General features: G+C 39.2%; 1 protein-coding gene and 1 long non-coding RNA gene across 2 annotated transcripts in view; both read right to left on the bottom strand.

The window, feature by feature from the left end:
- The window catches only part of LOC108678150 (aromatic-L-amino-acid decarboxylase-like), a 7,055-nt gene extending 5,088 nt beyond the window's left edge, over positions 1-1,967 (bottom strand). Inside the window, 4 exon segments of the mRNA XM_047881190.1 lie at positions 605-722; positions 1,424-1,517; positions 1,520-1,540; positions 1,821-1,967. Of these exon segments, the coding sequence (XP_047737146.1) occupies positions 605-722; positions 1,424-1,517; positions 1,520-1,540; positions 1,821-1,967 (380 nt within the window).
- Positions 1,968-8,087: 6,120 nt separating this feature from the next.
- LOC108678325 overlaps positions 8,088-12,465 on the bottom strand; it is an 8,191-nt gene continuing 3,813 nt past the window's right edge. Inside the window, exon 2 of the long non-coding RNA XR_001931315.2 lies at positions 8,088-9,324. This is a non-coding gene — a long non-coding RNA (uncharacterized LOC108678325). The remainder of the gene's footprint in view (positions 9,325-12,465) is intronic.

The following is a 12,465-nucleotide window of genomic DNA, read 5'->3' as shown; positions in this document are numbered from 1 at the left end:
AGATAAAGCTATGGAAAAATATATGTTCAGATTTGAAATGCCTAGCTCCTTATCGAACCCGGTGGAAGTCTAGTAGCTACTTCAAACTATCGTCAGTCATGAAAAGATCCGGTCAAATGACACGAGTTCAGATCTATGAACAAGACACGAAAAGGAAAAGAATCGGCGACAGGCCACATCAGGTCTGCACTTCAGCGCCGACATCACTATGTTATGTTATGTTAAAAGGAAAAAAAATCAACGACGGGTCACATCAGGCCTACACTTCAGCGCCGTGATCACTATGTTATGTTAGTTATGGAATGCTCATCCTTAGGGCTCATTTTGTATTGAGAGCGATAAGCAGAGCTGGGCAGCGCTACTTTGAAATGTAGCGGCCGCTACCGCTACATGCTCTAAGGCGCCACTGTCAATGTTGGAATAACTCTGTCATAACTTTAGTTCTGTCTCTGTCAGATCTAGAGGATCTGGTAATCGATTGAAGAAGAACCTGAGGGGTTTTGGTTCGTTTATAACTGTCCGAATAACATATTAAATATTCATTGGCCAGGGAAATATCTAAGAAGACTATTCAAAGTCAGGAATTTAGTGCCATACAGCTCACCACATGGTCGAGCAATCGAAGTTGACGAGCAGCCACTTGTGGGGGTTGAAGTTGAACGAGTCCGCCATGTGGACGCCCTTCATGGGGCCGCGGAATTCTTCGCACACGAAAGACGATCCTAGAAAATTCTAATTCTCATGAATTACATGGCTTGGAATAAATGAATTCAATGCATATTATTTCTAATAAATGCTTTTCGTGGTAAATTATTGCTAAAAAGGTGCTTCACTTCTGTATTCAAATTCACTTGAATAGAATTGTTAAACAATGATAAAGCTGCCCGTTATAATAGTGCATTTTTTGAGTAAATGCAATTTCTTGGGGCTTCATACGTGAGTTCTCGTCTACAAAATACTGACACTTCGATGAATCAGGACTGTACAAGAGACCTGCGTATACTGACACTTCGATGTATCAGGACTGTACAAGAGACCTGCGTATACTGACACGTCGATGTATCAGGACTATACAAGAGACCTGCATATACTGACACGTCGATGTATCAGGACTCCTGCATATACTGACACGTCGATGTATCAGGACTGTACAAGAGACCAGCGTATACTGACACGTCGATGTATCAGGACTGTACAAGAGACCAGCGTATACTGACACGTCGATGTATCAGGACTGTACAAGAGACCAGCGTATACTGACACGTCGATGTGTCAGGACTGTACAAGATACCAGCGTATACTGACACGTCGATGCATCAGGACTGTACAAGAGACCTGCGTATACTGACATGTCGATGTATCAGGACTGTACAAGATACCAGCGTATACTGACACGTCGATGTATCAGGACTGTACAAGAGACCTGCATACGCGGCATCAACGTGGATCCAAAGGTCAGGATACTCCTGGCACACTTCCCCAATCTCCTGCAGGTTGTCGAACGCACAGGTGCTCGTATAGTTCCCAGGGTCACGATCACCTGAGTATTTATTAAACTATTTATTATTAACACAAAACTTTACAGAGGGAACTAACTTGAAGATACAAATGAATCCTCGGAAGTATTGAAGAATGAGTTTGGGGGAATAACTTATTAAAGCCAGTTTATCGTGGCATCGAAATAACTAGTCCCCGATTTGAATCGCTTTCGTCAAAACGTTACCAAACTACGGATGTTGCCTGAGCAATTCATATCGATATATTATGACAGTTCAGATCATAAAGTACATGTATTTCCCAACGTCGTGGATCAAACTAACGCAAAAGGGGACGAGGCCGAGCTCGATGTCCTTGGTGAGGGCGCTTGCGAGGGTAGAGCCCCGCAGCGCGAAGGCGTCGTCGGATGGCAGTAGCCTCATCTGCACGCCTGCCAGCAGCCCGGCACGCTCCACGCTCGAGTGCGACATGTCTGGCCGCAGCGATATCAACGTAATAATGTGTCGTACTATGTGTCATAGTTCGGATTTAAGAGAGCATTATCTAGTAGTTCGGAAAGTTTTTATGTATGCAATGAAAATAAGTGTAGTAAAATTTGGCTACACGTAGAAAATTTCAGTGCATTCACAAATTCAGTGATTGGTTTGATTTTTGTTGCCGGTTTTAGATTTATAGCGTTTTATTAATTAGAATTTGCGTTAAATGGGCTTTTTAATATGTAAGCAGTGAAAAAATTACTTGCTTACACTCATAAAATAAATTTTAAATGTGAGGATATTTGATCCTTGTTATAAATTATTAACAATTAAAATATACGCTCTATATAAATAATAATTTTATTACTTTTACCATTCATAAATGTGAACAAACCAAAATGTGTGACCAAAAATGTGAACAAAATCTATTAGCGGTAGTGTTTTAAATTTTTAGTTGAGCCTTTCCGATAGGTAAATAAGCTGATTTACTAATGCATGATACATATAGAGAAATATAGCATAAATACGAGTAGTAGTTCATCAAAGAAAATCAAACTATCTGTTATGGTGACAGGTTAAATTTCACTGATTTATTTTGCTTTTTAAAGAAACTACCGGTATATGAATAAAGTGCTAATGATAAGATGTACAGAAGACCATCCAACTTGCTGACTATGGTGTGCCAGCGTCAAATGCACACCGAAATATTTAAAATATAGACAATACATGCATGGTTAATGTTGGATGTCTGAGGTTACAAAATGAGAATAAAATCGACATTAACTCGTCCACGTCACTTGTACGCTGCCCTCTTCCTCTTCACTCGTCCGCTGCCCTCTTCCTCTTCACTCGTACGCTGCCCTCTTCCTCTTCACTCGTCCGCTGCCCTCTTCCTCTTCACTCGTCCGCTGCCCAGCTGCCCTCTCCCGCTTCACTCGTAAGCTGCCCTCTCCCGCTTTACTCGTCCGCTGCCTTCTCCCTCTTCACTCGTAAGCTGCCCTCTCCCGCTTTACTCGTCCGCTGCCCTCTCCCGCTTCACTCGTAAGCTGCCCTCTCCCGCTTTACTCGTCCGCTGCCCTCTCCCGCTTCACGCGTAAGCTGCCCTCTTCGTTGTCGTCCGCTACCTATTCCGCTTTACTCGTCCACGTCACTCTCTTCTCAATGCCAGCGTTGGAAAGCAAATCGTGACGATAAGCAACCCCGAACAACTTGAGTGTCGAATAATTTAAGCATTTGTCGTTGACTTTGATGAATTTGGTCTTGCCACATTTTGTTGGTGCTCATCGACGTGAGTTTATTCATCATGTTGGCTGAATTTATCATCTAATGGAGATGATCTTGTCGCGGCAAGCTCCCTAGATTATTAGTTTTTACCGATCAGGTAGCATCCGCCTTACGCCGACTTGACAGTGATGAAGAAAGACTTACTTCACATTTAGTTCATATTCCTTTCCGACAAATAAGAACGCTAGGGGTCATAACAGCCTATGAAGTCAAGTGCTCAAAGCCATAGCGCCGGATGTCCACATGCAGCCACAACTTAAGCTTGCTAAAGGTAAGCTTTTACGTACAGTATCTGGCTAAACCTCTTCCTGCCTAACCTATACAAGTTGCAACAGTTTGTATGCAGACGACACAAAAGTATCTAATACAGTGAAGGATGCGTCAAATAAAGCACAATTGCAAGATGATCTTGACAGTTTAGTTAACTGGGCTGATACATGGCAGTGTCAGGTCGTGATGTCATTAGTGACTATTACGTCACCTTCTGTGACGTCACTATCCGCGAATCGCCGCGTATATAAGCTCGGAGAGCGCACTGCCAGTCAGTCTTGGAAGAGTCTCCGTCTTAGGCAGTCATCGTAGAGCCTGCAAACTCTAGACGAGCTCTTAGACTCCGGCACTCCTACCAACACGCAGTGTCGTAATACTATATCTCCAAAATTACTGCACATATTGTGCTTTGATACCGTTATTCCCGTAACTTCTATCTAGTGTATCCAGTGAACCTATCTTTAATACTTACGCTTAGATACACGTCTTGTTATTATCCTTCCCTGGCCAATAAATATTAATATGTTATTCGGACAATTATAAACGAACCAAAACCCCTCAGGTTCTTCTTCAATCGATTACCAGATCCTCTATATCTGACAGAGACAGAACCAGAGTTCTGACAGAGTTATTCGAACATTGACAGTGACGCCTGAGTGCGTAATAACAATTAAAATTGGCGGGGGGGAAGGGAACGACTTCAATACAAGTACCGATAGACGAGAGATAGCAATTACAAATTAATTGTCCTAACAACATACTGATAGAAACATTGGTTCTCATACAATCATATTCGATGAGGAATCCAAGTTTATCCCGAATAAGTCTCATCATTTTGTGCTGATTCATTTCCTTTTTAGCACTAACTATAATTAAATAAAAATGTTACCTACTAATTTGATCATTAAAAGGTAAAAACTTCCTGCTGTTATGTGATTGCTTTTTAATGAACTTGCAAAATGATCCAACGCAGTTCATAGTAAATCTAAGAATATGCTATTACATGGTTCTCTAAAAATAGAAATAAATGAAAATGTATTTTCTTCTTGCCGAGTGACAAACTGTATTTTTGAGCGTATAAAGCCAGAAAACCGGCATTGAACTTCTATGCAATATTAAGTTGTTACTATAATGTCCGTTGACATATTTAAACTAGTAACTGAGCCTTTTTTAAAAATTAGGTTTGATATTAATGTCAAATTAATTAATGCCTAATCTAAGCACTGATGTTTACGTTCAGTCTTATTGTAATTATCAATTCCGATCATTGTTAAGAAACTTGTACACATGACACCGATGCGTTGACCCACGTATTAGCTTTGCTTTATATTAATGAAGCGAGGACGCTTCTACAGTGTAGGGGGGACGTGTCAGGTCGTGATGTCATTAGTGACTATTACGTCACCTGTGACGTCACTATCCGCGGGTCACCGCATATACATATAAGCTCGGAGAGCGCACTGCCAGTCAGTCTTAGAAGAGTCTCAGCTTAAGGCCCTGATTGAAAGCCACCAGGCTCGGCTCTTCCCTAAGCGTTTCTTCACTAATTAGGATAGACTTTACTCCACTCGCAAATTAGATGGCGATATGGATTTTTCCATACTTTCCCAGCTATTTATTTATAAGCGTCGACCAGTAACACAAAATATATAAACTTTGTATTAAAAGAGTTTTAATGAGAGGAAATTTCAAGAAACTTTGAATATTATTGTTCATCAAGTCTGCGAATTTTACACTTTTTTCGAGATATAAACGGGTTGTAATTTTTATTGTCAATTGAATGGTATATTCGGCATTCCTTGATCAGCTTCCTTGTTATAGATATTTTAGAGGATCGTAAAATGAGCGACTTTTTCTAGCGCGACAACATTTTCTAACATTTTCGCGACACAAGTTAATTTAACTATTTATTCTTCATTGACCTCTACACAAAGCATTTCTGAATCATTCTTTTAGCATTAGATATTAGTCGACATTATTAGTGGTAAGTGAAAATTCCGTAGATTTGGGCAAGACCTGACCCATTGTCGTACTGGGTGTAGGCGCAGCCTACGCTATGGCAATAAATCTTCTGTCGTTCAAGGTAAACATTCCTTCCCTCCCTCTTCACTTCGCAGTTCCTTTCGATCAGCTTTCAAGCCCTTGTCTAAAGCTGCGGAGTCTTTTAAAGGTTCTAAACTAACAATGCAAGTTTCCATGCATCGTCAATAATATGAAAATGTGCCCGTTCACACTAGTGGCAACGACATGCGCTCTGAGTCCTTTGCTGCAGTGCCTCACCGCGCACAACCGTTCACACTACGTTTGTAAGCGATAGCTCGAGACCGCGCGCTTTGAACAGTAGTTGCCACCTAGACCTAAATAAAAAGTTACAATATTCGTACCAATATTATATTATTCTTTCAAATCGCTAAACGGTAATTCATAAATTGACAGGAGTAGCTAAAGTCACAGAAATTAAACACGTCATGTAAAAGTAACTTACATCATTTGAAATCTGAATGTCTTCATCGAGAGTAGACGTTGACTGACGAAGAGCATTGCTGTCATTGATGAACATCAATGATTCAAAGCACCATAGTTCCGGTACGTACACTTGGTCAGCACCTGCGCCAGATTTGGTCGATTCTCGTTTCAGCTTTATTTCACGATGGAATTGTGAACGCAACGTATGGATTTTTCTTTCGAACTTCAGCAATGGTGACTTCTACACACATGTTTCTTAAAGCTCCAACTATTTTTACCATAGCTTGTTCTTTTGCATTTCGATTTTTGTACTCCTTTGACCGAACACTCCATAGGTATTCATTCTCTCTATGACGTTCATAGGCATTCATTCTCACTTGACTGCTCACCATCTCATATCAGATTGTCAACATGGTTTTATCGCCGGTAGATCTTGCACCACTAACTTATTATCTACGTTGAACGATTGGACTCGCATGCTGGACGAAAGGGAGCCAGTGGATGCATTGTACCTTGATTTTGCCAAAGCATTTGACAGTGTTCCGCTGTGATCGCCGCTCTCTGAAAGCCGCTTGCTCTCAAGTCTGTAACAATTTTGAACAATCTAACAATTTGTACAAATTTTACTCAACTTGATTTCGGTTTTTAACTTGTGTTTATCTAGCTCTTGCATTTCCCTCGGCAGCTGCAGCTCAGCTGTTCCTCAAGCCAGAATTTTCGAGGGAACTTTACTATATTCAACTCAACTCAGTTTTGTATGTTTGTCCGTCCTTTTCTGTATTTTTCTCCGTCCTTTTCTCCGTTCAAGAGAACTAGTTCGCGCATTTAATAATGGCTGTACAGAAATAAAAAAATAGTCGAAAAGCCCTCTATCTGTCTCTTATACACATCTAGATGTGTATAAGAGACAGGAAGAGGGCAGTTTACGAGTAAAGCGGGAGAGGGCAGCGGACGAGTGAAGCGGGAGAGGGCAGCTTACGAGTAAAGCGGGAGAGGGCAGCGGACGAGTAAAGCGGGAGAGGGCAGCTTACGAGTAAAGCGGGAGAGGGCAGCGGACGAGTAAAGCGGAAGAGGGCAGCTTACGAGTAAAGCGGAAGAGGGCAGCTAACGAGTAAAGCGGAAGAGGGCAGCGGACGAGTGAAGCGGAAGAGGGCAGCGGACTAGTGAAGCGGAAGAGGGCAGCTAACGAGTAAAGCGGAAGAGGGCAGCGGACGATAACGTGGACGAGTGAAGAGGAAGAGGGCAGCGGACGAGTGAAGCGGAAGAGGGCAGCTTACGAGTAAAGCGGGAGAGGGCAGCGGACGATAACGTGGACGAGTGAAGCGGAAGAGGGCAGCGGACGAGTGAAGAGGAAGAGGGCAGCGGACGAGTGAAGAGGAAGAGGGCAGCGGACGAGTGAAGCGGAAGAGGGCAGCGGACGAGTGAAGAGGAAGAGGGCAGCGTACAAGTGACGTGGACGAGTTAATGTCGATTTTATTCTCATTTTGTAACCTCAGACATCCAACATTAACCATGCATGTATTGTCTATATTTTAAATATTTCGGTGTGCATTTGACGCTGGCACACCATAGTCAGCAAGCTGGATGGTCTTCTGTACATCTTATCATTAGCATTTTATTCATATAGTTTCCTTAAAAAGCAAAATAAATCAGTGAAATTTAACCTGTCACCATAACAGATAGTTTGATTTTCTTTGATCAACTGCTACTCGTATTTATGCTATATTTCTCTATATGTATCATGCATTAGTAAATCAGCTTATTTACCTATCGGAAAGGCTCAACTAAAAAATTAAAACACTGCCGCTAATAGATTTTGTTCACATTTTTGGTCAAGGCCATTTAATTAAATCGTCACCTCAATTTGGAGACTGCATGGAGTTTGTCTAGGAAATTATTCCTATTTAAACATATTTTAGCCACTCATGTTAGCAGTCAGTGGCATTAGTAGACATATGCTTATAATGGATGCTGGCAGCTTGCACCACTTAGATATTCTCTATAAAAAGTCTTGTAAGAAAATTATTATCATAAGAACCTATCTGTGGTGGCTGCTTCAGTCAAATTTGTCAATAATAGGAAAATAAGTTGATGAATCATTAGAAGTTTATTAGAATTCTCCATCTAAAATATATCCAATCCTCACCTTTGGAAGCCATGAAGGGATAAAAATATTGTGAACTGGAAATTGTGAATAGGTATTATTTATGAAGCAGCTTAATGGTCTAAGCTCATGAAAATGATAGAAAATGCTATAGGCATATTGGCTAAACTGCTAGGTGTTTAAGCAGAAGATATATGTGCCCTCAAAATTAGGAGAATTATTTTCTATCACAATTCTACCCTGTATTTTTAGACTAAAAATTTTGGACACAAATATTAATTTCTCAAGGTATTCTGAATTAAATGCAGAGTCAGAAGTTTTTTCTAGCGCGACAGCTTTCATTAAACAAAAATATTTTATGAATGACTAATCAAGTTCAGAAGATATTCACATTTTTATTTGACTGCGACCTTGACAGCATAAAGCAGGTTCAATAAAGAAACATATATTCACAACACCATATTAACTAGCAGCAAACGTCCTTCTCTTGTGGTACAAACAAAGTTTACAACTTCAGCTCACTATGATTCAAGATAGTGTAAAAAGAGGTAATATTCTCTACGTCTTGCTGTAGCAAACGTGCTATTCCCATCATAAAACAACTTCCTGAAGTCTTTGAGCATCACTGAAAAGGTTGCCCGATCATCATCCTCGCTTTCTCCGATAATCTTAATAACTTGGTTAAAAAACAGCTCCTGTTCCAAATCTTTCACTAATTTCTCGTCATCTCGATCAAAAGTGCCTAACTTTCGTCCTAAATCCTTTTCCATTTCTTCGTGATTTGCCAAATAATAATCCATGTTGCAGGAGATCTTCATAGGCAGAAGTTCCAAGACCTTCAGCAGTGAAATTTTTTCCACAGTCTCCACTTTCTCGATTTGATTAAGATCATTAAACGGTTCTTCATATTGCCACTGCTGAGAGTACAGGGAATCCAACATCTCCCTGGACTTAAAATATCTTGAGTGGATCATTCCCAGGTTAAACCCGTCTCCATAACTGGATGCCTTCAGCTTCTGGGATGGAAGAATATCATCTGGCCAATCATCCAGCCCTTGAAGATATTTCATAACATCTTGATTTGGTCCATCATGGTGTACATAAACCTGGTCTGCGTCGTTAACCGCAAGAACAAGCGGTTCTAGCATCAGAGAGTAAGTACCATTCTCAAGCTTCAGCTGGACATCACTTGCCTGCGTCTGGGTCGCCATTTTGCACAGTGGGTTGCTGTAGAATAAAAAAAAAATGGTCAGGCCTTGCTCAAAGTAAACCGTACTACACAGTGAGATGCATTAATTGCTATTAAAAAATTGATATTAAAAAAGATATCGCTGCTAGATGCCTAAAACACACCTACGGATACTAATTACTTTTTTGTTTTCTTAAAAACAGAAACTTCTGCCTATCAATACATGAAAACTCTTAAACAATGCATATTTAGATATCAATTAAACTTAAATCAGTGGTAGTATCATTAGATCAACTAGCATAAATAAATGCTGGCCTACTTTCTTACCACCAATCACCTTGATAGGATAAGTTAGATAAAAAATTAATGGAATTTTGCTAGTTAGTGAAGTTATTTGCAAATTTCAATCATACTTTATATGGCTGGTTCCATAACATTCAAATTATGAATATCTTAAATAGAATCTTAAACTTTGAGCAAATTGTGCAAGCCAAACCTAGCAATAATCAAATATGCAAAGGTTAAAAAGAATATTAAAAAGAACAAATTTCTCATTTAGTAACTAAGTAGCATTCTAAACAAGGCCGCCCAGCCTGCACTGCCTGCAGAGTGAGGGAAAGATGCAGCCATGCATTCACAATGCAATCAGAATTATTAATAATTGTGAATAGGTTTGTAACAAGAATAACTTTAGCTGTTGCATTTGGAATGTATGCATGTCAACTTGAATACTAGCGTTCAAACATCCATATGCAGGCTATATTTTAATTGAAAAGTATCAATTTTGAGAATTGAAGTTATCCCCCAGATAAACATCATAAATATATTAATTAGCAGAGCTGGCAGCGCTACTTTGAAATGTAGCGGCGCTACTATTGCCACTTCATGCTCTAAATGTAGCGGGCGCTACCGCTACATCCACTAGATTGTAGCGGGTGCTACTGCTACAGTAAAATGTAGAACCGCTACATTAGCCACTACAATGGCCTAAATTATTGGAAATCTCTAAATATTTATTATTCTGCTATTGGTATTTACTCATAAACATTCATGATAATAAAACATTTTCAAAATATATCAATGCAACTTTATTGCCATTAACCTAACCAAACTAGTACGGGTTAGATACAGTTAATAAAAGTTACAATTATTTTTATGTTTTACCTTCCCTACATGGATGTGTACTTCAATCTACCAATCTAAAAAACTACCCACATATACATATAAAAAATTAGTCTTTTATTTGTATATATATGTGGATTATTTTTTAGATTGGTAGATTAAAGTAGACATCCATGTAGGGAAAGTGAAACATAAAAACTGAAAGCAAACTGAAACATGAAAAAATACCTGTAAGTGTAACTGGTAACAATGTTGCCGCGTGTCTCCCGCGGGTGAGGCAAACACGTCGCCTACTTCTACTTGATAGGTTGGCAACAACCTACTTGGTTCCTCTCAAGTGGTGAGTTAGCTTAGGTTCCCATACTGGTGCAGTTATTAGTTATTCATTGGAATTTTGCATTAGGATTATGCTTTAGTATTGGAATTTACTTTACATTAATGATTTTACTTCCTTGTCTGGACTAGAGAAGAAAAACAGAAAAATTACAAATTGAGAAAAACACAGCACAGACATTAAATAAACGAGCATGAAAGCCAAAGGGTTGGGCTAAAAAGCAATATAGCTCCCCCTGCAACAACAACTTAACAAGTAACAACTAACATGTTGACACTAGTAACAGGCTGAGGTTGACGACATTACACTGAAATCTTTTGTACGGTTTTATTCTGTAATTTATATTATGTAGGTATGTATCATGCTGGTTTCTAAATAATATTTAATACTTTCAAGTAAAATCAAAAGGCTTTATCTATAAATTTAGCGGTAGTGCTGTAGCGGCAAAAGCTTGTATTGCTACATAAATATGTAGTGGGCACTTCCACTACATTGCCTTAAATGTAGCACTGCTACCGCTACCGCTACTGAAAATGTAGCAGCCACTACATGTAGCGCATTACTGCCAACCTCTGTTAATTAGGAGGTGAAATTAATCAAAATTGCAATTCAATTCATCAGTGTGAATAATAAACTTCACAGGTATTAGGAGAATTGAAATATTTCCCAAAATATTTCCTCACGATTAGCAGGTTCTCTCCCTTTGACAGCATTGGCCATTTAATAAACTTTTGGATCTGGTTGGGCTTTGCTTGCATGATCTAACTCTCTGCAGCTCTCACATTACTGTCATATATGAAGATTACAAAATTTTCATCAAAGATTTCATGATCTTCAATTCTTTTGGCCAAGACTGTGGGAGTTAATTTGGCTATTTTTTGGCCCCCAGTGCAGAATTGAGCTAATAATCATAGCTATTGTACGATACAAGTTTCAGCAGGATAGCTTCAACAACTGTCAGTCACATGAGAAGATGCAAATCACAAATTTTTATATTGATTCAATACTCCTACCATTGGGTCTAAAAATATCACAAATTTTTATATTGATTCAATACTCCTACTATTGGGTCTAAAAATCAAACACAAAACTTTATAATACTTAACAAGGAGCTAGGCAACACTTGAGGAATAAATAGGACCTAGAGCAGCCTCTCAACAGGGAACTGGTGACACTTGAATAAATAGGATCTAGAGCAGCCTCTCAGCAGAGAACTAGGTGACACTTGAATAAATAGGACCTAGAGCAGCCTCTCAACTGGGAATTAGGGGATACTTGAAAAAATAGGATCTAAAGGCTCTAAAATTAATATTTCTATGTGGGTTGTGGATTAACCGAAATTATATAGAGAGCAAAAAAAATTGTAAAAGGCGTCATAAAAAAATCAATGATAGAAGTTTTGGACTTAAGGGGGAGGTATACCCTCCAGAAAAGCTTTTTTGTTTATGGACGGATCACTCTGAAACTTAGTACACTTATGTAAAACAGAATTCTAAGACATTTTTGTTCCTGTGATTTTTTCGAAAAATTGATAGAAAAGGTGAAATTCATAGAAAATGGACAAAAAAGGGGGTACTGTAGAAATCTATCTCCTCCTAGGGTTTTGAAGCTACAGCAATGAGACATATACCATTCTATTCGTAAAGACCATACCAATGCAGTAACATGGCCCGATTTTTTATTTTTGCTTTAGTTTTTTTTACAAGCATTTTTCCATTTTTTC

This window comes from Hyalella azteca, unplaced genomic scaffold, assembly GCF_000764305.2.
Source record: "Hyalella azteca isolate HAZT.00-mixed unplaced genomic scaffold, Hazt_2.0.2 contig7276, whole genome shotgun sequence".
Classification (NCBI taxonomy): domain Eukaryota; kingdom Metazoa; phylum Arthropoda; class Malacostraca; order Amphipoda; family Hyalellidae; genus Hyalella; species Hyalella azteca.
This window is presented reverse-complemented; position numbering and strand designations above follow the sequence as displayed.